Raw genomic sequence first — 22,460 nt, forward strand, 5'->3', positions numbered from 1 at the left:
GCCGCCCGCCGGCCCGCGCCGCTCCGGGCTGCCCAGGTGGGTGCCGTGCCGGCCACCGCCCGCCCCTGCCCCGGCGCCTCCCGGCCCTGCGCGCCCGGGGGAGACGTGCTGGGAAGGGCTTAGGACGGGGGTCCCGGACAGAGCGTCCGTGTGGCCTCGGTGTTGGGCTCCGGGGGGAGCCGCAGGGGCGCGGGAGGCGCGCGCGCGTGTCCCCCGCCCCCCGTGCGGCCGGAGGGAGGAGGTGGTGCCACTCGGGGGAACTCAGGTGCGCGGGTACTTAGGCGCTCACCGGCGTCTCGCCTTCTCTCCTTTGCAGGTGAGCCGGCTCCCCAAGCCTGCATCCCGCTCCTGGCGGCCGGGACCCCCTTTTGATTCGTCAGTGCCTCTCTATGTTTTGGGAATTTATTTCTTCTTCTTCTTTTTCTTCTTCTTCTTTTTTATTTTTCTTTTTTTGCTAGACGACCTTTCCTTCAAAAGTTAATTTTTTTGGCTTTTTTAAAATAACAACCTCACTTGCTCACCCGCCCGTCCGCCCGCACGCCCCGCGCCCCGCGGCCGGCGGCAGCACCTGCAGCGCCCCGGAGACCCCCGCGCCCCCCAGGGCCATGGAGGTGACGGCGGACCAGCCTCGCTGGGTGAGCCACCACCACCCGGCCGTGCTCAATGGGCAGCACCCGGACTCGCACCACCCCGGCCTCGGCCACTCCTACATGGACCCGGCGCAGTACCCGCTGCCCGAAGAGGTGGACGTGCTCTTCAACATCGACGGCCAAGGCAACCACGTCCCGTCCTACTACGGGAACTCAGTGCGCGCCACGGTGCAGCGCTACCCGCCGGCCCACCACGGTGAGTGCGGGGACCCCGCGCGGGGACGCGGGAGGGAGGCCCGGGGGCCGGTGCTGGTTCATTTAAAAAAAAAAAGAAGAAGACGAAGAAAAAGAAAAACTGGGGCCCGGAAGTGGGCGAGGGAGCTTTCGTCGGTCGGGTCGGGAGTGTTTTTTTTTTCTTTTTCTGCAAACAGCCTCCGCAGGCACCTCTGGGCTGCGGGGGCCACCCCGCTCCAGCGGGCACGCACCTGGCGGCCAGGTCCCAGCTCGGACTCAGTTCCTCCAAAGGGCCCCGCTGATCCCCGAACCTCTTGCAGGGAGACCCAGCTACCTCCGTGGGTGTCTCCTGCCCGCTTCCAGAAAGGCCCCCGAGAGGCGCATTTTTTTGAGGATTGTTATTTATTAGTATTTTTGGCTCCTCTGTCTCCGAACCTCCGGCCGGAGCTTATGTGTTTGGGGACCAGGTCTGCTCCCCCTCAACTTTGCCTTTGCCGAGTGGGGTCCTGCCAAGCGAGGGCTCCGCGGTGAGGGCCAGGGCTGCGGGGCTCGCCAGCCCGGCTGCACAGAATTTCCCGGCCGTGGCCCGCAGGCCTCCTTGGGCGCCTCTGCTCGGCCTAGCCCAGGCATCCGGAGGAATCGCTAGCGGGTGCCTAGGAGCCTTTCCCAGTGGTCTTTCTGTTGTTGTCTTCTTTTTCTTTCTTTCTCTTTCACCTTGAGGAGTTTCGAGAGTTTAGAAATGTTAAAAAGAAAGTTTGCCCGGAGGTAATGTGGGGTGGTGGAGGCAGAATCAATCCCGCTGGAATCTGGAGCCTCTGAAGAAACGGCAACGACTGTTTCTGGGACTGGAGCCGCAGGAGACAGTCTCAGTGACCCTGTCCTCAGCTGAGGACAGACCCTCGGCCGCTGTCGCTGCGTGGAGACAATTGTTTCTGCTCGCTGCCCGAGTTCTCTGCAGATGCAGAGCCGAATGGAAGGCGGTGGATGCAGGCTTCATATTATTTACTAAACTACTTCCTGCATACTGCGAATCTTGACCCAGGCTTCAGAGAGCTCTCCTTCCCCCCTCTGCCCTCCCCTTCCTCTCTCTCTCCCTCTCTCTCTTTCTCTCAATTTTGGTTTCAGTATTGTTTTTAATGGTTAAATGAACTGGCAAAGGCAGGGCAGCCCGAGAGCAGATCAATAAGGCGAGGATCTGCCCGGCAGTTTGAGCTGTGCGGCTCCCAGGACCCCAGGGCCTGAGCCGGGCCGAGCTCATTCCTGAAAATGAATGGCCGTGTAGCGTGTGGCGCAGGCAGGGGAGAGCCGGCACCCCGGTGCCCCCCGTTCAGGTGAAAATTTACCTTTTGTTGTTGCTTTACCACTGGTGGAATCACAACTCAGTGGCATTTGGGACTGATTTCAATTTCTTCTCATGGAGAACGTGGTTAGGCCAAAAAAGGCGGAAAACCCCCACAACCTAACGAGGAAAATTCCCTTAGCAAATGCCACCGCAGGCCTTGGAAAGGGATGGGGCAGAGCACTGACATCTCCTCTCCCGGGCAGGGCCCCGCTGAAGCCGGGGTCTTCCCAGCGGGGAGCAGCCTCGCAGCAGCCATATCCCCACTTCGGACCCCATCATTCACGGCCTGGGCTCTTATCAGCTGGGATGAAGTCTGGGACCGGGAAGCTGGGTCACTGAAGGAAGCCAATAAATCAAGCTCATTTGGGACAGGGGAGGGTGTGATTCAGAAAGTGCGTCTGGAGAGTCTGAATAGGCCCCTAAGGCCTTACCCAGGCACTGGCCCCTGTGGAGGGGATGGGGTGGCAAGAGGGAGGTGAAGAGTGCCCTGGGCTAGGATTCAACGATCTTGTCTGCACGGGAGGTGAGGCGCGGGAGGTGAGGCGCGGGAGGTGAGGCTCGGAGGAGACGGAGGAGACGCCTGGTCCTGGTCCCGCTCACCTGCCCGCCCCTCTCCTGCCCGCAGGAAGCCAGGTCTGCCGCCCCCCGCTGCTGCATGGATCCCTGCCCTGGCTGGACGGGGGCAAGGCCCTGGGCAGCCACCACAGCGCCTCGCCCTGGAACCTCAGTCCCTTCTCCAAGACGTCCATCCACCACGGCTCCCCAGGGCCCCTATCCGTGTACCCGCCGGCCTCATCCTCCTCGCTGTCTGCCGGCCACTCCAGCCCTCACCTCTTCACCTTCCCGCCCACCCCACCCAAGGACGTGTCCCCGGACCCCGCGCTGTCGACGCCGGGTGCGGGCGGTGCGGGCCGGCCGGAGGAGAAGGAGTGCATCAAGTACCAGGTGCCGCTGCCCGACAGCATGAAGCTGGAGTCCTCGCACCCGCGGGCAGCGGGCATGGCCGCCCTGGGGGGCGCCGCCACCTCGGCCCACCACCCCATCACCTCCTACCCACCCTATGTGCCGGAGTACAGCTCGGGACTGTTCCCCCCCAGCAGCCTGCTCGGGGGCTCCCCCACTGGCTTCGGCTGCAAGTCCAGGCCCAAGGCGCGATCCAGCACAGGTAAGCGCAGCTGGACCCTGGGGGTTCTGAGCGCCCACCTCCTCCCCCGCTTCTGAGCAGCACAGTAAAGCCATGACAGTTATCCCTGCTGGATGGGCAGGGAAATGGGCAGAGGAGCCCATCCAGGCTCTCCTGCCCACCCCCAGGGCTGCCTCCCCCCCCCCCCGCCCCCCCCCGCCCCGGGATGCAGGAGTGAGGGAGGGCATCGGTCTGAAACGAAACCTGGGCCGAGACTACTGCGGGCCTCCACTCTTGGGCCTTGGGATGTTCTCTGGGCTCTGCTCACCAGAGGTGCCCACCTTTGTCAGCTGTCCAGCCATCAAGGGCAGGGTTTGGGCATATGTTTTCGGGGCACGGGAGGTTGGCCAAAGCTGACTCCTATTTCTGGGCTGTAGAGGGGGGCTCTCGACTGCCTCCTGGGGAGGGGCTGTGCGGAGGGAAGGTAACAATTGGAAAAGGAGCAGGTGGCCCCTGGCCGCAGGAGCTACCCCCTGGCTTTCGGGCTCTTCCAGGCCAGGCGGGGGTCCTGGCTGGGGCCTGGCCTGGGCCTGGCCCTGCACCCGCGGAGCTGGAGGGGTAACATAAAGGCCTGCAGAGATTTTCCGTTTCAGGGGTGTGTCTCTTCTCTGGGCTTCTCCGCTCAGCCTGTTGTCCAAGAAAGAAAGAGAAAAGGGCTCTGAGCAGAGTACGCGCGCGCCCACGCCCACACCTGGCTTCTGGCTCTCAGAGCAGAGGTGCTGTTTCTAACGGAAGCAGGGGCGAGAGGGGGTGGGAGTCCCCAGGGACCGGCGAGAGCGAGAGCGACCCTCGGCCCTGAAAGCTCCGTTCCTCGCTGGAGCCGGAGCCGGACTGGCCCTGCCCGCTTTGGGCGCCGCCCGTGGAGGGAGGCCCGGCCGGCTGACCGGCCATGAGATCAGTTTTCAGGTTTTTCCCCGTGACATTCACCCCGCTGCCTGTGCAGGACTGTCTCTATTTAGCTGATATGTTTTAGCTAATCCAATTATTTTCAGACTGCCGCACGCGACAGTCGCATTGTTTATCCCGGGCCAGGAACTCTAATAGAGTCCGGATGCGGTTAGGCTCAGAGCTGCCCTGAGCTACAGCAGCAGCGGGAGAGGGGGCGGCTCTGGGGAGGAGGGGGCAGCCGCCCCTGCCCTGGGGCAGAGCCGGGGGTGTAGGTCACCTCGGGATGGCTGGTGTTTTTTTTTTTTTAAGTTCTTCCTTCTGGGTGTTTGATTCAGGCTGGGGGCAGGTCTCCTTGCTGAGGCCAGCCTGGTGGTTTGGGGGTGTGCAGAGGGGGACAGCCCTTCGGGGCTGCAGCTCTCTCCTCCGGGCTCCCCTGGGGCCTGATCTCCATGTGGTGGGGCAGGGGCTGTGGTTTCCTGAACCCCTAGGGAGTAATTTCATTTCAGGTTTTATTGGGGTGGGGTAGAGGGGAGAGAGGAGAGAGGATTTAAAGTGGGATTTTAACTTCCTCCTTTTACGTTTCTCACAGGGGCCCCTCACCCCGCAGAGTAAACCTATCAGCCCCCCCCACCCCTCTCCGGGCACTGGGGCCCTGGGACCCTAAGAACTTTCCAGAAGCCTCTGTCTGAGCGGGATGGGGGGGGAAGGGTTCTCTGGGCTTGAGCGGGTGTTTTTAACCTCTCTGCAAAGGTCTTGGTGAGAAGAGAGGCTGGGGCCCAGAGACAGTTGCAGCTGTGGTTCAGCCTCCTCTGCCAGCCTCATTCAGGGCGCTAATGCTGGTGCTGGGTGCTGGGTGCTGGGTGCTGGTGCTGGGTGCTAACCCAGAGCCAGGTCCGCAACAGACATCAGAGCCCTATTCCAAGGGGCCTTTGTGTGGCCTCACCTCCTCTGGGCTTCCTCTGGGTCAGGGCATCTGCACAGCCCCTGGCTCCCTCCCCTTGTGCACTGGGCACTGCTAGGTGCCCGGGTCCTGCGGCCTGGGAGAGGCAGGAGGGAGAGGCAGGACTCACTCCCTGCGCCTCTGAAGGTTGGCGAGAGGCCAGGGAAGAAAATGCCAAAGCGCAGAAAGCCCCCACCCCCACTCACCCCACCACCCACCCTCCCCCTCCCTGGCACCTGGGCAGCCCCAGCCTCCACCAGGGGACGTCCTGGGGAGCTTTCTGTCCCTTTGAAACGGAAGCTGTGACCTCCCCCGCTGCCAGGCGGCCAGGAGAGGAAATCAGACTCAGCGTCAGACTGGGGCATCCCCCAGCTCCGAGGCCCCTTCCTCCCCCTTCCGCCCCTTCCTCCCGGGAGCTGCCACCTACCTCCCCCGCTGGGCTCCTGCCTGGGGCCACGCTCTCCCGCATCCCCAAGGGCAGGTGACCTCCCCCATGGGCTCCTGCCTGGGGCCATTCTCTCCTGCATCCCCCAGGGCAGGTGTCCTGGTTCCCAGAGGGCCGTGGGTGACAGTGGCCAGTGCCCTCCCCGGCCAGCCCAGCTCTCCTGGTGCTTTTCGGTTGGTGGAGGGGACTCCTGGGGACACACAGACCCTCAAGCTCTGCCTTATGCCCCCCAGCCTGTATGGTGACCCCTTGGGGTCCCTCCCTCAGTGCCCCCGTACTGTAGGGTCCCCAAGTCCCCCCCCCCCCCGCCCGCCCCAGCTGCCCTGCCTCCTGGCCTCTGGGCTGAGCTGGTTCCTGGTTGAGCATTTTGCCTCTGAAACAAAGTGCCCTCACTGGGGTGCGAGGGGCGCCTCTCACCCCTCCTCCAGATGCTGCCGCAAACTGGGGGGCTCACCCCATTCTCCTCTTCCTCCTCCTCCTCCTCCTCCTCCTCCTCCTCCTCCCTCCAAGGCAGGAGTCGCATATGTTCTGAACCTTCTTTCCAGAAGCTGCTGGCCTGGCCTACGCGGCTCCAACCTGGCCTGGCCGGTTTGCTGTTTGTTTTGTTTGTTTGTTTTTTGGAAAAAGAGAGAAGGCAGTCTGGCTGTCTGGCTGTGGCCCCCTCCCTTGTCCTGGGCCCTTAGGGGGCCCTTCTCTCTGGAACCCCCCCACTCCAGGACCCTCCAGGGCCATCTCATACTCATAGATCTCCTGGTTTCTGCCTTGAAAAGTCAAGGAAACTGGTTGTGGGGGCAGCGAGGCTCTGCCAGGCCCCGAACGCTGCCAGCCTGGAACATGTACAATTTTATTGGAAGTAAAATCCAGAGTCCTCGATGCCAGAGTCAATCAGCCAATCGATCAATGCCTTTGGCTACTGGGTATCTGTGATTGGGGCAATCACCCCGCTTCCTCCCCTCCTCAGCTCTCAGACTCCCCTTTGTCTTCCTTTGTGGGGGAAATGGATGCAGGGCTGGGATATGCCTCAGGGCGGCCAACCTGCTAGGTGTCATTTCAAGTCCCCCAAAATTCTCTTCTTCCCTGGCCAGCGCCTCTCCTCTGCCCTGTCAGAATCTTGGCGGGGAACAGGCTCTCCACCTCCCTGCCCCTACCCCCTCCCACCACAGGGTCTGGAGGGGACAACTGGTGGCCTCGGAGGTCCCTGCAAGGAGCAGCCATGCCTTCCCTCCGCTCTTCCTCACCGAGTTTCGTCTTGTTTCTAGAAGGCCGGGAGTGCGTGAACTGTGGGGCCACGTCCACCCCGCTCTGGCGGCGAGACGGAACCGGCCACTACCTGTGCAATGCCTGCGGCCTCTACCACAAGATGAACGGGCAGAACCGGCCCCTCATCAAACCCAAGCGGAGACTGGTGAGTCCTGGGACAGGGCTGGGGGACTTGGCGCTCGCGGGCAGGCCATGAGGGACATGCTTCCTCTCCCTCTATCTACTCCCCAGTTGGCCAGATAGAAACACACAGACACACATGCACACTCACACACGCAGACGCGCACGCGCGCACACACACACAGGCACACACACTCTTCTCTCTGTTGCTCTCTGTCTCTGTCTCTGTCTCTCTGTGTCTCTGTCTTTCTCCCCCTCCTCTCTCTCCCTTCCTGAGTGCTTTGGTCCCTCAGTGCCTGTAAGAATGGAACCTGGGTCTGGAAGGGGATTTGAGACCGGGACAAGAGATGCATTGATCTTTCCTGTGGGTGGAGGAGGGAATGTTCCAGACACATCCAGAACCTGCACATTTCCAGTTGCCTGGTGCTGGCCTGCAGCTGGACGGGGCCCAGGAGGGATTTTCTCTGTGCCTGGTTCACTGGCCCCTTCTCAGACTCCTAGCTCGCAGATGTATCTGGCCAGCCCCGGGTCTTGCTTTCCTTGTGAGCCACTCGGAAGCTTTCACCAACCCCTCCTCTTTCTTCTGGAAACACCCGGAGCCTGTGCACCACAGGGCAATTCCCTCCTCCCCCCATGTCCTAGCCTTGGGAGCTGGGGGCAGCTGAATTGCAAGTGTAAGTGGCCAGGACAAGTCAAAGCAGCCTTGGCCGATACAGCCCTAGTTCAGTGAGATCAAAAACACCCTCTTTTCTGGTGATGATGAACAATCCTGGAACCCGCCCCCAGCATCCATGGGGACTCAGTGCCCTCCAGCCCCGGGGGCGGCAGTAAGACAGATCCTCCAGGCTCTCAGCAGAGAATTCCCTCAGCAGAGCCCTTTCCTTGCTGGGATGCCAGGGTCGCATGGCTCGGCTGCCTCTTTCTGATCTTCGCCCCTTCTCCAACTTTCTCCACCGCCCCCCGCCAGCCTCTTGCAGCTTGGCATTCCCCCCCCCCCCCACACACACACACCACACACACACACACACACACCCTTTTCTCTCATGTGCGAAGCTGACTTCCTAGGAAAAAGCTGCCGGATATCTGAGCCCTGGAGATAACTCATAAACAGCGACTCGGCTTTCCCAACCTAAACATCGAGATGTTTGAACGTATCAGAACAAGAAGTGTTAAAAAAAAATGGCTGGAGGTGTTAGCACAGAATGAGTATGATTGCACCACAAAAGAATGTTCTGAATCATTCAGAACCTGGCCTTCGTGAGGGGGAAGAAGGAGAAAAGAAAAGGGGGGGGGGTGGAATGGAAGAAAATTAGGAACCCAAAGCCTCTTGCTGGAGTAAGATACGATGCCCCTGGCCTTGGTCTCTTAGTGTCTGTTTGGGTTTGGGGCCACGCTTGGTGGTGCTCAGGGGTGACTCCCGGCTCTGTGCTCAAGGTCACTCCTGGGGGAACCGATGGGGAGCAGTAAGGCCAGCGCCTCAGTCGCTGCACTACGGCTGGTCTCTCAGGCAAAGACAAGGACGCGGGCAGGTGGGAGGAGGCGAGGCTTGGCTTGACTGGGGGCTGCGCCACCCGCTGGCCTCATGCCCCTCTCCTTCCTTGGGCTGCGCATTCTCTGCTCTTCTCCTTCTGACTCCTCTGTCTCTGGAGCAGGGTTTTATGTCCGGTTGCCGAGAACTGTTAGCTCCCCTGGCCTCCAGGAGCTCATGCAATAGCTGAGGTTTTCAGCCCTAAGGGGCCTCTGAGTCTGGCGGGGGTGGAGTTGGGTGGTTGGACATGGTTCCTTGTGGGGGCGCCCAGCACTCTCCTCTGGCCCAGGGGGGATCCCGCTCTGATGTGGCCAGGGCTGGGGGTGTCTGGCGGTGGGCAGAGGGAGCTTCCTGAGCTCTGCGGGTGGATGTTCCTGAGGTGACTATGAGAGGGGGCCACCTATCTGCAGGTGCAGAGCTGCTGGGCTGGGAGGGGTCCCAGTGGCCAGGTCACAGGATGCGAGGGTCCCTGAGCCTGCAGAGAGGGGCTCCCCACTCTGGAACTGGGCTGAGGCCCAGGACTTGTCAACAAGGGGAGGTCAAGGCTGGCTTTCATTTCTGTCCCCTCAAGACTCAGAGCATCCCGGGTTTCTGAGGAAACCCACAGTTCGAGCAGGAGGCAGGTGTGGCCTGTCTGGGGAGCGCTTGGGAACTGGGGGGTCTTTTCCAGCCAGAGCTCCATTTCTTCCGGGCCTGGCAGCTTTGGTTTTTACCTGTGTGTTAAGTTTTGGTTTGGGGGTCACACCCAGGGATACTCTGGGTTCACTCGTGGCGGTGCTGGGGGGACCCTATGGGATGCTGGGGATGGAACCCAGGTTGGCCACATGCCAGGCAGACGCCCTTCCCGCTGTGCTATCACCCTGGCCTGTCTCTGGCAGCTTTGGGGGCCCAGACCAACTGTGTGTGCCCCCCAGCAGGCCGGGAGAGCCCTGGGGAGCCGCAGTGAGCACTGAGCACAGCTCCAGGATCTCTCTGATGCCAGAGCAAACCTTGAGGTCTCTTCCTCAATCCCAGGCCTTGGGGGAGTCACCCGGGAATGTTTTAGCTGTTAAGTGTTTTTTTTTTTCTTCTCCTTAATTCCATTTTCTTTCAACAAGTTTAGTTCAACAACTAAAAGGGTCCCATTTAGTCAGGATGCTGTAGAATGAGGCTGACCTTTGACCCGCCTCAGCCAGCTCAGTGAATAGCCAATAAGGAGACCTTGAGGGGCAGGGAGGGGGGAGGGGCGGAGGACGAGGGGCTTGTTCATCTTCAGTTTGACTCATGAGCTGGGAGCCTCATCCCGGGACTGGGACCCCAGGTTGCTGAGCCGGGGCACCCTGGAAAATTATTTTCCTTCCCTTCTGTCCCTCCCTCCCCCTTCCTCTTCTTCTTCCTCCTCTTCCTCTTCTCCCAGGGAATCCCTGGGGGCCTCTGAGCCTCCCCCTGGAGGTACTTAGGGGGGACTGTCTGATGCCGGGGATCAAACCCGGAGTTGCTGCCATGTGCGGCTGCACACCGCCTTGGGACCAGCTGCCCACCTGGGACACTGATCGCCTTGCCTGCTGCATTGTGAAAGGGCTGGGGCAGGTCTGCAGCAGGGGTTGCGCCCCTCAGATCAGTCTGGCCTGTCAGCGGGATTTTTCACGAGGGCGGGCAGGTGGGCGGGCTGGCAGCTTCTGCTGGGACAGGGGCTGGGTCCTCAGCCACCCCCCCCACCACCCCCGCCAGGCACTTACTCTCATTTCCCTCTGGGGGCTCTGAGCGGCTGCCCCTTCCCACCCGTAGTTCATTTGCTTTGTAAAATGGTTTAGACTTGTCTCTCAGCACGAGAAACACTGCTAACAAGGGCCCGGGCCCCCCTCTCTCCCGCAGTCTGCAGCCAGAAGGGCGGGTACGTCCTGCGCCAACTGCCAGACCACCACCACCACGCTCTGGAGGAGGAACGCCAACGGGGACCCGGTGTGTAACGCTTGCGGCCTCTACTACAAGCTGCACAATGTAAGTGTCGCGCCTGTCCCCGAGCAGGGGCTCTGTGGAGCCGGGGCACCCCATACCGCCCCGTTGGTGCAGCTGGCCTGGCCCGTGAGGACGGGACTCGGACCTGTGCCAGCGACCTACAGCCTCTTTCCACTAGTGGGCGAGGGGGAGGAGAGAAGGGGCTTCTTCACGGACTCCTGCAGGTGCGGAGCTGGTGGGGCCAGAGCCCGGGACTGTCCAGGGAGTCCGGGAGCCAGAACCTGAGGTGGGGCGTCCATGGGCCCCTGGGGCACTGCGGGGCACCTCTGTCTTTCCTGCAGCCAAGGCCGCCCGCGGCACTGTCCACTCGGGCTGGAGTGAGCGGTGTCGCTTCACATCTGTTTACTTGGGGTCCACCTGCTTTCTGAGGCCCACTCTGGCTGACCGGCCACTCCCCCAGCCAGGCCCTCGGTGTGGGCCTGACCAGACATCTGTGCGCCCCTGACCTGGCAACAGTAGTGTTTCCAGAACCTGGCTCGGGCCTATTCTGGCCTCACTCCTGCCTTTCCTGGGGGTACGTGGGGGCAGGGGGAGTGTGTGCCTGGAGGTCTGGGGTCACCTCCTCTCTCCTGCAGGGTCACCCAGTATAGGGAGCCCCGGCCCCCAGTCTGCGGGGTGGACCCTCTTCCCCACTCCCTCAAGGTGCCCAGTGCCAGCAGGCCCGGCTGCTGGGTCCACCTCTTCCCAGCAGAACCCCCCCGCCCTGTGTCCAGCTCTCGCTTGTCCATGGTAGCGGAGATGAACCGGTTTGGGCTTTGAAGCTGGCTGTGAGAGGCCGCCGGAGTCTGAGCTGCCCCGTTGCGGGCTGGATGGTCCTCAGGCCTGTGCTTCCCAGGGAGGCCCTGGTGGCCGGCGTGAGGCCCAGAAGCCGGTGTCTGTGTTTCCAGCTCCTGTGAAAAAACAAGGGCTCCTAGAAGAGGGTCATGGCACCCTGTGGCAGGGAGAAGCCGGGGACTGTCCAGTGGCCAGTGGACACGGAGGGGACGGGAGCGCTGGTGTTTCAGAACAGGCCCGGGGAATGTTCTCTTGGGCGTCGTGTGGGCTGGGCTCTGGCTGCTCCTACAGGGGATGGGCTGGAGGGGCAGTGCCAGCTGTCGACTTTGGGGTGATTCAACCCCAGTGACAGAGAAGCTCCATTCTGTCTGATTGAAACAACAACAACAACAACAACAACCCTCCAAAGACAATGAATTTCTCATTGATCCCGGAGATGCCACGGGCCCCTGCGACCTCCTCAGCCCCAGCTTCCTCACCCACCGGCTCTGTGTTTGTGGCTGGCTCCAGTAGGGAAGCAGTCGTTCCTCTCCACAGTGGGGACCCTGGGCAGGGGAGAACCCTGATGCAGGCCCTGGGGCACTTCCTTCCTGTCTCAGTCCCAGTCACCCCCCTTTGGGTGGGGGGCCGGGCGGTGCGGGGACAGTGGCCAGAGAGTCTCGGCAGACCTCTGCGGCTCAGCCTGAGGGGCGGCTGTCCAGATGGCCGGGCTTGGTGTGGGCTCGGTCCCTGTCGCCTCCCTTTGCCGGACATGGTGGTGGCTTGGCGGTGACCCTGGGGCGTCTGTCTCGAAGCCTGCCTGGGGTCTGGCTCCTGTTGGGCGCCCCTGCCTCAGGCAGCCGCCCCCTTGCTGTGGGCTCCCAGTTTTTAACTCTCGCAGTGAGTGAGCCAGATGGTGGTGGCACCTCCCCTGCCTGTGTCTCCCCTGAGGGTTAGGATGGTGGACCCGACTTTCCCTTTTGGGAGATGTTTCCCTGCAGCCGGCCTGCCCAGGTGGTGCCTGCCCCCCATGCACCTGGGCAGTGGGGTCTGCTCCGAGGTGGCAGCCCCCTCTTTGCTCCCAGGCCCCGACTCAGCTGCATTTTTGCAATAAGATGAAGAAGAGTGGGCTGGCGGGCGCGGGCTCCCAAGCTGAGGCTGGTGCCCCTGACTGTTTCATTTCCGGGTCATTTGCAGGGTGGGCACCTTCTTCCTACCCAGGCTTTGCCCAGACCCCCTTACCAGCGACTGGACCTGGAGTTGTGGTTCTGGTTAGAGCTGGAGAACAGAACTGGGAGGACTTGGCCCCCGCAACTCCAGCCACCCTGGGACATGGGCCGGAGTTTTCCTGCAGTTTTCCCCTGCGAGCCCCCCTCCTTGGGACCCCGAGTCCCGGCCCGGCTGTGTGTGTGTCTCTCAGTGCTCAAGCACTTGCCTTGCACGCAGGAACCAGTGTTTGACCGATCCTGCACCCCTCGCTCCCCGAAAAGCCAAAGCAGCCCAATACTGACCTCGAAACACAGATTAAAGGGGGACATTTTCCAACAGCTTTCACAGCACCCACGTCTGGGCGAGGGAACTAGATTGACCTGGGCCAGGGATGGGCCTTTTGCAGACAGACAGACAGACAGACAGACAGACGCCAACATTTCCAGTTGCCTGGAAAGTGTCTGCCTATGTGTCAGAGGAATAGTGACCCCCTGCCTGCCTCTGTTCAGGGTCCCTCAGCACCTTGTGCTCATGAAATGTACAGGGGAAACTCTCAAGAAGAGGCGCTCTTGGGTGCCCGCCCCCTGACATTCTTTCTGGGGGACTCCAGAATATGCCTCGTGCCCCGCGCCCGCCCTCCCTCCCTCCCTCCCTTCCTTCCTTCCTTCCTTCCTTCCTTCCTTCCTTCCTTCCTTCCTTTGTTCCTTTCTCCCTCTCTCTTTCTTTCTCTCTCTCTTTTTTTCTTTCTGCATTCAACCACTTCATTTTATTTTATTTGGCTTTCTGGCGATGCTCAGGGCTTCCTCCTGTCTCTGCACTCAGGAATGACAATCCTGGTGGTGCTTGGGGGACTCTATGGAATGCTCGGATTCAAACCTGGGTTGGTTGCGTATAAGGGAAATGCTCTCCCCGCTGTGCGATCTCTCCGGCCTCTGGGCTCTTGGCTTCTGAATCTGATTGGGTGGGCAGAAGCCCACCGAAGCCAGAGCCCTGACAGGACTGAGGGTCCTGGGAGGGAGAGCAGCCGAGGTGGGGGCACGTGTGGCCTTGGAAAGCAGACGTCTGCCCAGGATGGAGGCGCGGCAGCTCAGAGCCGGCCAACAAAAGTAAAAAAAAAAAAAATTGATCTTTGTTTAGATTAACAGACCCCTGACCATGAAGAAGGAAGGCATCCAGACCCGGAACCGGAAGATGTCTAGCAAGTCGAAAAAGTGCAAGAAGGTCCACGAGACGCTGGACGAGTTCCCCAAGAGCAGCTCCTTCAACCCCGCCGCCCTGTCGAGACACATGTCCTCTCTCAGCCACATCTCCCCCTTCAGCCACTCCAGCCACATGCTGACCACGCCCACGCCCATGCACCCCCCGGCCAGCCTCTCCTTCGCGCCTCACCACCCTTCCAGCATGGTGACCGCCATGGGCTAGGGCCCGGCCCCGCCAGCCCCCGCCCGCGTGTGCGTCTGCAGGAGCAAGAATCATGAAGCCGAGAAGGACAGGGCTGTGGCAGGGCAGAGGCAGAGGAGGCTCGCAGCGTGGGGGTCCGCTCTCGCTCGCCATCCTGGATTCCATTGTGAATAAGCCATTCAGACTCACTCCCTACCAAACAGGGTTCTAGTGCTGTGAAAGTAAACCTGAGCGTCGCATAGAACTTACACTGTAAGGAACACTGTACATTTGAACAGGACTTCGTTGCATCTGGGTAGCTGGGAAGAAAGGCGTGAAGGACTGCTGAGAATTTTATGAATTCTGGGGGGAAATGAAGTGGGGGGAAACAAGAAACAAGGTCTGATAGCCAAATGGACAAACTGCCAGTTGGGCTTTCTTACACTGGTCATGATGGTTTGATGCATTAAAGGCAAAAAGTACAAACAAACGTAAAAAAAAAAAAAAACAAAAAAGACAGAAAAAAAGCCAACAAAAAAAAAGCAAGAAAAAAAAGCAAAAAAACAAAAAAAATTAAAATAAAAAAGAAGAGTTATAGGCAAATCATTTGTTCTGAGCTGGGGGGGGGAATTCTCAGTTCTGGGGTTCTGGGCAATTGGCTTTCCAGGACCCCCCCAACCCTGCCCCCCGCTCTGTGAACAGAACCCTGTAATTGTTTGTATGTATAATTCAAAACTCCCAGATAAGCAGAGATGTAGATTTATTTCATCATATTATACAGACTGAATTGTTGTACAAATTTATTTACTGCTAGTGTTAAGAGCGGCTTTTTTTGGTTTTGTTTTGTTTTTGTTTTAATATTTTCTTTCTCTCTCAAGTTTGGGTTAAATAAAACTAGAAGGCATTCCTCGACTGAAGATGGCTGTGCTCCTGAGGGATTCTGTTCTACTTTGTTTTCGGATGATATTTATTAAATAGCTTCTAAGGGAACGCAGTGTCTGTGTGTCTCTCTCGCGCGCCCGGCCCACCCGGCTGCTGCATGATGGTGCTCTACAGCCGGCAGAGAGATGCGTCCATGCGGAGAGGGAACCCGTCCTTCTAGGTAACCCAAGAAAAAGGTATTTCCTGGCTTCAGCAGTTCCCCGCCGTGGGCTTGGGGAACAGGGCATCTTCCGATGGATCTCCTTGGAAGCCCCAGGAGCCAGTAGGAATAGCCAGTGGGCTGCTGGGAGGAGAGGGACAGGTTTGGGTCGAGCCACAGGTGAGGCGGCTGAGGGTGGGGTGGGCCAGGGCGCCAATGGCAGTTGGGTGCTGCCCCTTTTCACCTTTGCTCACACTAGTGCTGAATGAACCCACAGCCCAGGCACCATTCACTGGAGCGTTTGCGAACAAAGAAGTGCTTGGGTTCTAACTAAGCCTGTCCCAGTTTCCCAGTTCCTTCCTTGCTGTTGTCATTGTGTCGCCCGGTCATTTATCCATTGTGGCCTTGTGGCCTCGGCCTCCTGAGCAAAGGTGTTTTTTTTTTTTCGGCTGTTGTTTTTTTTGTTTGTTTTTATTTGGGAGGTGGGGATACCTGGTGGTGTTCAGGGGACCATATGGGATCCCGGGGATTGAACCCATGTCGGCCTCTGGCATGCAAGTGCCCCTCCCTGCTGTGCTGTCGCTCTGGGCGTCCCCCACCCCCCAGCAAACAGCTTAACTCTCACACTCCACACTGAAATAAGGGAGCAGAGAATGAGCGAGCTGCAGCAGGCATCTTCCTGGCTCGAGTTTGCCCTCTGCCCTGAGTCCCAGCTCAGTTGCCCCTCGCCCCCTGACTGGAGCTCCCCACGGCCACGTTCACCCCAGGACGTTTGACTAGTCTCAGCCTCTCAGCGTGGACTGGTTCTCTGTTCGCCCACAGGTTGAGTGACGCCCTTTCACCTCCAGACCAGGGAGTTCACATTCTTGACATTCTCGGGGTGGGAGGCCAGAGAAAACTCCCCAAGTCAGTCCTGAAACTGTGGGGCGTCTAAGGGCTCGCGGCTCGTGTGTCCCTGCTGAGTCCCGGGCAAACATCATCTCATCACTCAGGTCGAGTGAAGCGCCGGCATTTCTAGAAGACCTTGTGGGAGGTTTAAACTGCAGACGGCAGGTGGGCTGGAGCAATAGCACAGCAGGTAGGGCATTTGCCTTGCACACAGCCAACCCGGGTTTGATTCCCAAAATCCCATATGGTCCCCGAGCACCGCCAGGGGTAATTCCTGAGTGCAGAGCTAGGAGTAACCCCTGTGCATCGCCAGGTGTGACCCAAAAAAGCAAAATAATAATAATAATAAAAATAAAATAAAAATAAACTGCAGACGGCAATACTGACAATTCCATTTCTTCAGGGTGCTCTAGGTTTACATGGTTTGTTCTTTCTTTTGCTGTCGTGGGAAAGCGGGGCACACAGAAGACAAAGAAGGCTTTTAGGGGAAACAGCGCCCGAGTGTAGTGTCACTCAGCTCCCCCTTTAAAAAATTTTTTTTTAATTGAATCACCATGAGATAGACCCTTACAAAGTTGTTCATAGTCGGGTTTCTGTCATACAGTGTTCCAACACCGGTCCCTCCCGCAGTGTACATTTCCCAGCACCAGTGTCCCCAGGTTCCCTCCCATCACCCCTCACCCCACCCCCTCCTGCCTCTATGGCAGGTGCTTTCTCTCTCTCTCTCTCTCTCTCTCTCTCTCTCTCTCTCTCTCTCTCTCCTTCCTTTCGGAAACAAGTTTGCTGGGTCACCCATGAGACATCCCTTGGGAGAGATACGTGCAAGACGAGTGATGAAAGACATTTTATTTTTTTTTTTTATTTGGAAATAGGCTTACTGAAAAGTAGAAGAGAAGGAAACTCCCCAGCTGGAAAAGAGCTTAGCTTCGGACTCAGTTCTCAGACATCTGAACAGCTGATGGTTCAGAGACTCAGTGATGCAGTTTTCGGCGGTTTGTTCCGCTCTTTGCCAGTGCTCCTTCCAGCGGGTGTGCTCGAGTCAGACCTGAGATTTAGAAGCACGACCAGAAAGAGAGAGACTGAGATGCGATGTCTCTTTCCTCCTTACTTGCTCGGTGGCATTTGCCTGGTACTTCCCTCGAGAGAGCTCCGGGCTGTGCTCCCTAGGGGGCCTCTGGGGTGGGTGACCCCGGCCTGTGTTCTGTCATCAGCCTTCACGTTCTCAGCCTTTCTGAGGTTTGATGGCTTGATTGGTTGGTTTGGGGTCACACCTGGTGCTGTTCAGGGTTGACTCCTTGTCCCTGTGCTTGGGCAGAGCTCAGGAGACCACGGGGTGCTGGGGATCAGTCCTAGGGGGTCTCCCGTGCAAGGCAAGTGTTTTGTGGACTGTGAAATGATCTCCAAGCTTGGTCATATGGGCTTTACTTCAGAACATCCTCTCTGGACCCCTGAAGGACCCACTTACTCCCCCTCCTGCCAACACTAACAGACCCACAACAGGGAACAGGGAACAGATGGTTTCCACTGTGTGCCCAGCCTGACCCGGGGACCCGCCTGCAGCTCTGCCCCTGTGCGTCCGGGTGCCCCCCTCCTCACCCCAAGGCCCGCATCTTCTCCCCTCTGTGGACGCACGCCCTTGGAGCTGGGGGAAGTGGCACCTTCTCTCAGACAGACACCAGGAGGAAGAGGTCCCTTTGAAGCTGCGCCTCAAGTCCTCGTCCTCCCACCCTCCTGGCCGGGTCTAACCGTCAGCCTCACAGCTGAGCCCTGCCTGCACCCTCTCCTGTCAGGGTCCTCCCAGCCTGAGCGTCTGGGAGCCGTGTCACCTTGTGCCGGGACGAGGCCTGGGTTGCAGGGGTGGCACCCTGAGGAAGTGCCTCTGGAATGGGTCCAGAGTAGGCACTGGAGGGGCCCGTGAACATCCCCGGGACTGAAGGCAGACGGCGGGAGGCGAGTCTCTGCTGGGTTTCTTCGGGGCATGATCAGCAGAGAGGAGGTCTAAGCCCACAGAGAGGACGGAGATCCAGATTCTGTTCTTGGTTTTGCTTTTCATCAGCTTGGGACAGTGCTCGGTCTTAATCCTGCTCTGGCCTCTTCTTTTCTTTTTGGGTCACACCCAGCGATGTTCAGGAGTTATTCCTGGCTCTGCACTGAGGAATTACTCCTGGCGGTGCTCAGGGAACCGTATGGGATGCTGGGAATTGAACCCGGGTCAGCTGCGTGCAAAGCAAACAACCTCCCCGCTGTACTATTGCTCCAGCCCTTGGGGTGGGGAGTTTTGACCTCATGCCTTCTGCAGACTCCCTTTGACAAGGCTCCAGGCGGATGCCCCCAGCCCGACTTCACGGGACCCCCCACGTCTCTGCCTGGTGGGTGAAGAAGGAGCCCCTTGGTACTCTGCTCCCGGGGCAAACCAGGGCCGTGTGTGGGCTAGCCTGGGGCCTCCCTGGGTTGGGGGTGAGTGCCCCTGCCACGTTCTGCACCCGCCCACCTCCCAATCTCCCTGCCAGCAAACAAACAGGGCCGAGCTGCTTGCCGGCAGCTGAGGGGGCCCATGGACACGGGGAAGCGAAGAACATGAAACCAGTTAAGGACGTGAAGGTCATTTTGTTGGGGCAGAAGCTTGTGCCTGCAGCTGACAGTTTGCCCTCTGGGTGTTTTCAGAGCTTAAGGGATCAAGTCTGTCCGCATGAAATATGGAATGTCGAATCCAGAAGCCTGCGTGCCCCATCCACCCAACCTCCTGGCCCCTAATTAACACGGCCCCCCGCTTCCTGCCGGGTCCCCCCTGGCACAGCCCTGGAGCAGGCACAGCAAACCGCAAAGTCTGCCAAGATGCGCAGAAACTGGGTTCCGGCCCCGCAAAATATAAAAGAAAATAAGATAATAAAATGACTATCCCCAAGCAAAAACATATTCACAGATGCTAGCAGGGCCCGGGGTGGGGTGCGGGTGGGGGAGATGCCGTGAGAGCCACAGTGGGGGAAAAAACAGGGTCTCAGGGCCAGCGCAGGGGTGACCCCTTGCTCTGGACACAGCCACATGGGCCCAGTCCCTGCCACCTCACAGGGTCCCCCAGTACCACCAGGAGGGATTGTTGAGCAGAGTCACGAGTAAGCCCTGAGCACCGTGTGGCCCAAATGCACCTCCTCAAGAAAGACAGAAAAAAACCCAGAATCCCCCCAACTCCGAGTATGGGGAGGAGCCCCAACAAGGGCCCTCGTCACTGACACCAGCTCCCAGGGCTCTCAACTGAGATTCTGCTCCTGAGTTTCCCACTGGCCCTCCACAGCAAGGCAACTCCGGGGCAGAGGGCTCGTGGGGGCTCGCGGGGGCTCGCGGGGGCACGCGGTGAGAGACCCCCCACTCACTACCACCCTTGAAACCTGCCTCAGGGAGGCCTGTGGGGGTCCAGGCTCCGCCTGATACAGTTTGGGGACAAAAATTTTGTCAAGAGGGTCCTTCAGGATTGTCTGGTGGCACTGCAGGTGATGTTGATGACCCGGTGACACTGTGTCTGGGAGGAGGTGATTGTTGTGTGGGGTAGCCCATCGCAACAATCCAGGGTGTGACTCCCGGATTATGGGCCTGGTAGCCCCCAGGATACTGAGGACTTGACGTGGACGCGTCTCCTGCTCGATCACCTCCCTGACCCCTGGTGTTTGCACTCACCTCCCCCAACTGAGGCTGGAGTGCAGAAACTTCTAGAAGAAAGGAGCACCCCTGTGTACTCGGGCTTGGGTTTTTTTCCTGGAGCACAGCTTCCCAGGGTCCTTTGGTTGGTTTGTTTCTTCAGGGGCATACCCGCTGGGACTCGGGGAGACTCCTGGCTCTGGGCTGAGGGTCGCTCCTGGCAGGGCTCCACAGTCCATCCTGGCACCAGGGGCAGAACAGGGCCTCTCTGGGTCAGGCCAGCACCCAGGTCTGCAGGCTGGACACTTGTCTCAGAGCAGCCTCACTGTGGGACAGCTCCACAGGTCCCCCAGGGTGCGACCACCACCCTCGGGGTCGGGGGCCCCCGGCATGAGGGTCTCCCATGGCACACAGTTCTCCTCGGGGACAGCGGGAGGACGGGGGTCCCCTGGGCAGCCCACTCGCCCTCATGCCCCACAGCTAACGCAGCTCCCAGCACCCCAGACTTGCCGCCTTTACCAGAAGGGCTTGTGAGATCCACTCAGTTCGTTCCCAACGCACGGCCTAGCAAAAGCACCCACTTGTTGGTGTTGTTGTTTTCAAGTTTCACATTTATTTTCTGTGTTGTGTCTGATCAGATAGTCACCTGGTTAGTGTTACTAGTTAATGTTGCTAGCTAACGTTTCCCAATAGAGTTAAAGAGTCCCCTCACACAATGCTCGCTAGAGTAATCGTGAGAGAGCAACACGGGGATTGCGCTCTTCTGGGAGCACCCACTCTTTATACTGGAGAAGTCGGCGCCTGCAGTGCTGCAGAGAGACGAGGAAACAGCTGGAAACACAATTACTGCCCTCAGCCCTGTCTGGGCGGTGGGCACCTTTGCTGTCTCTCGCTCCATGGGCCGTGGCTTTGGACTGTAGCGTGGTGTCTCTTCCCTGGGCAAACACCCATGAAGGGGTAAGCAAGGCTGGGGCTTCCCACAGAGGCCCCGAAGGACACTCCAAGGTCATCCAGCTGCTGAGACGTGCTGAGGGTCGGGGAAGTGTGACCCCCCTCCCCCCGCCCCGAGTTGAAGTGCTTGCCTGGGCTTCAGCAAGGATCAAGGATTGCTCCAAGGAAGACAGCCCTAGCAAGCCTGTTTTCTGGCATGGACCCGGTCCTAGGCCTCTGGCTGTTCTTGGTTTCTAGCCTCAGGCTCCCTGGCAGGGCCAAGGAGCAGGTTTGTCAGGTGGTTGGAATGAGGCTGCAGCTGGGGGCTATTGCATGTCTCTCTGCTGAGGGCTGAAAGGGTGGTGACACCCTGGGGGACCCTCTCTTCAAAGTCCCCATCAATGGGGGATGGGGTGGAGATAAGGACCCAGACCCAGGCGGCTTTCTTTACCCTCCCTTTGAGGAGGGGGTTGGGCTCTGCCTGTGTCCTATGTGCTTGGGGCTTCCTGGTGGCTTTACACCTGGCATCCTGGCAGTGCTCAGGAGGCCACATGCTGTGGCCAGGGACTGACCTAGGGGCAGCTGCGTGCAAGGCAAGTGCCTTAACGCCCTGTACCATCTCTCCGACCTCAGACAGGTTTCTTTCTTTTTTCTTCTTCTTCTTTTTTTTTTTTTTTTGGCTTTTTGGGTCATACCCGGCAATACTCAGGGGTAATTCCTCCTGGCTCTGCACTCAAGAATTACTCCTGGCGGTGCTGGGGGGACCCTATGGGATGCCAGGGATTGAACCTGGGTCGACCACATGCATGGCAAATGCCTTCCCTGCTGCTCTATCTCTCCAGCCCTCAGACAAGTTTCTTGAGCTACAAATGCCAAAGTCGGGCCCAGCACTGGAGCGGGGAGCATCCTGTACCCTCACTCAGCATCTAGCTTAGCACTATGGGGAAGAGCCCAGTCCCCGAGGCGGCACAGTCCCCGAGGCCGGCTGACTGCAGCTGATTTCCGGTTCTGTTCCGAACAGCTGGTGACTGAAACCCTCTCAGTGCAACCAGTCAGGAATCTTCTTGTCTGTGTTTGTGGGGACAGGGGAATTCTCTGCCCACTGCCCTTCCAGCTGCCTGGGGTGGTGGCGGAGGGTGCTGAGTGGTTGGGAACACCTTTCATGGCCTCGGTGTCTGCGGTTTCGTTCCTGAGGGATGACCTGGCTGGTGGTGAGGGGAGATGGGCCGGGGGACTCCCCTGGATGGGAAGAGCTGGCTGACCCCAAGCGCGTATCCTCTGAGGAGGAGCCGGTTGGAGGCTCTGGGCCATGACGAGCTGCGTGCCCGTGAGTAGAGGGGAGAGGGCTGCCCGAGCTGGCCCCTGGCCCGCAGCGGGATGTTTGGATAGTGACCCCATGCAGCCTAACAGGCCAGGCGTGACTGGCCAGGGGGCTTCTCCGGTCAACGTGGAAGAAGAAACCCTGTACAGGGGTTCAATTTGGGAGGACTGAGGAGGGGCAGCGTTGGCACGTCTGGGGACGCTGGCTTGCCGCGGGCTATTCCTTGGCCTGTGTGAGGGGCTGGGCCTGTTGGCCCCTGACCTCTCAGATCAGGCCTGGCCACATCACGTGAACACCTGTAATGTCCACCCAGGACAGTAGAGCAGGTTGAAGCCTGTGAGACAAAGCCTCTCTGTGGAAACCAAATGACTTGTCACCAGGCTTTCCAAAGGCGGCTGGTGACCTTGGGAAGGGTCCCCTGGCCCAAGGCCACAGGCAGAACAGAGGATGAGGCTCCTGGGAGCTCTGGGCATACGTGGCATTTCCAGAGGCTGGTCTGAGAGCCACCCTCAGGAAGCCCCCCAGAGCTCTCGGCACGGGACAGCAAGGGGGGCTGTGATTCGGGGTCTCCGCACTTTTCTCTGAGTCAGCAGGAAAGGCGGGAAACGGATCCTTCCCCCAGGCCTGCCTCCAACCCGCTGCCGCTCCCCAAGGCCTCTAAGAACCACGAGGTTTATGACAGATGCGGTGAAAACTACCCAGAGCCTCGGGGACTCTTGGCCAGGCTCCTGATGGCC

At 59.4% G+C, this 22,460-nt stretch overlaps 1 protein-coding gene across 2 annotated transcripts; it reads left to right on the forward strand.

The window, feature by feature from the left end:
* Positions 1-202: 202 nt before the first annotated feature.
* Positions 203-13,915, forward strand: GATA3 (GATA binding protein 3). Of its 2 annotated transcripts, none has more exons than XM_056114648.1 (5): positions 203-846; positions 2,792-3,331; positions 6,885-7,027; positions 10,385-10,510; positions 13,628-13,915. In XM_056114648.1, exons 1-5 carry the CDS (start codon positions 606-608, stop codon positions 13,910-13,912), a joined length of 1,335 nt encoding a protein of 444 aa, XP_055970623.1. In that variant the 5' UTR covers positions 203-605; the 3' UTR covers positions 13,913-13,915. The 2 variants fall into 2 exon arrangements, with proteins under 2 accessions (XP_055970623.1, XP_055970622.1); XM_056114647.1 differs by having other exon boundaries at positions 218-846; positions 6,882-7,027.
* The last annotated feature ends 8,545 nt before the right edge of the window (positions 13,916-22,460 follow it).

The sequence above is a fragment of the Sorex fumeus genome, unplaced genomic scaffold (assembly GCF_029834395.1).
Source record: "Sorex fumeus unplaced genomic scaffold, SorFum_2.1 ptg000026l, whole genome shotgun sequence".
Lineage (NCBI taxonomy): Eukaryota > Metazoa > Chordata > Mammalia > Eulipotyphla > Soricidae > Sorex > Sorex fumeus.

Excerpts from the sequence above, each read along its gene's own strand:
- GATA3 (XM_056114647.1), top strand. The coding sequence starts at position 606 with ATGGAGGTGACGGCGGACCAGCCTCGCTGGGTGAGCCACCACCACCCG. Across the intron at positions 7,028-10,384 it reads TCAAACCCAAGCGGAGACTG|TCTGCAGCCAGAAGGGCGGG; the intron begins GTGAGTCCTGGG and ends TCTCTCCCGCAG. Across the intron at positions 10,511-13,627 it reads TCTACTACAAGCTGCACAAT|ATTAACAGACCCCTGACCAT; the intron begins GTAAGTGTCGCG and ends ATCTTTGTTTAG.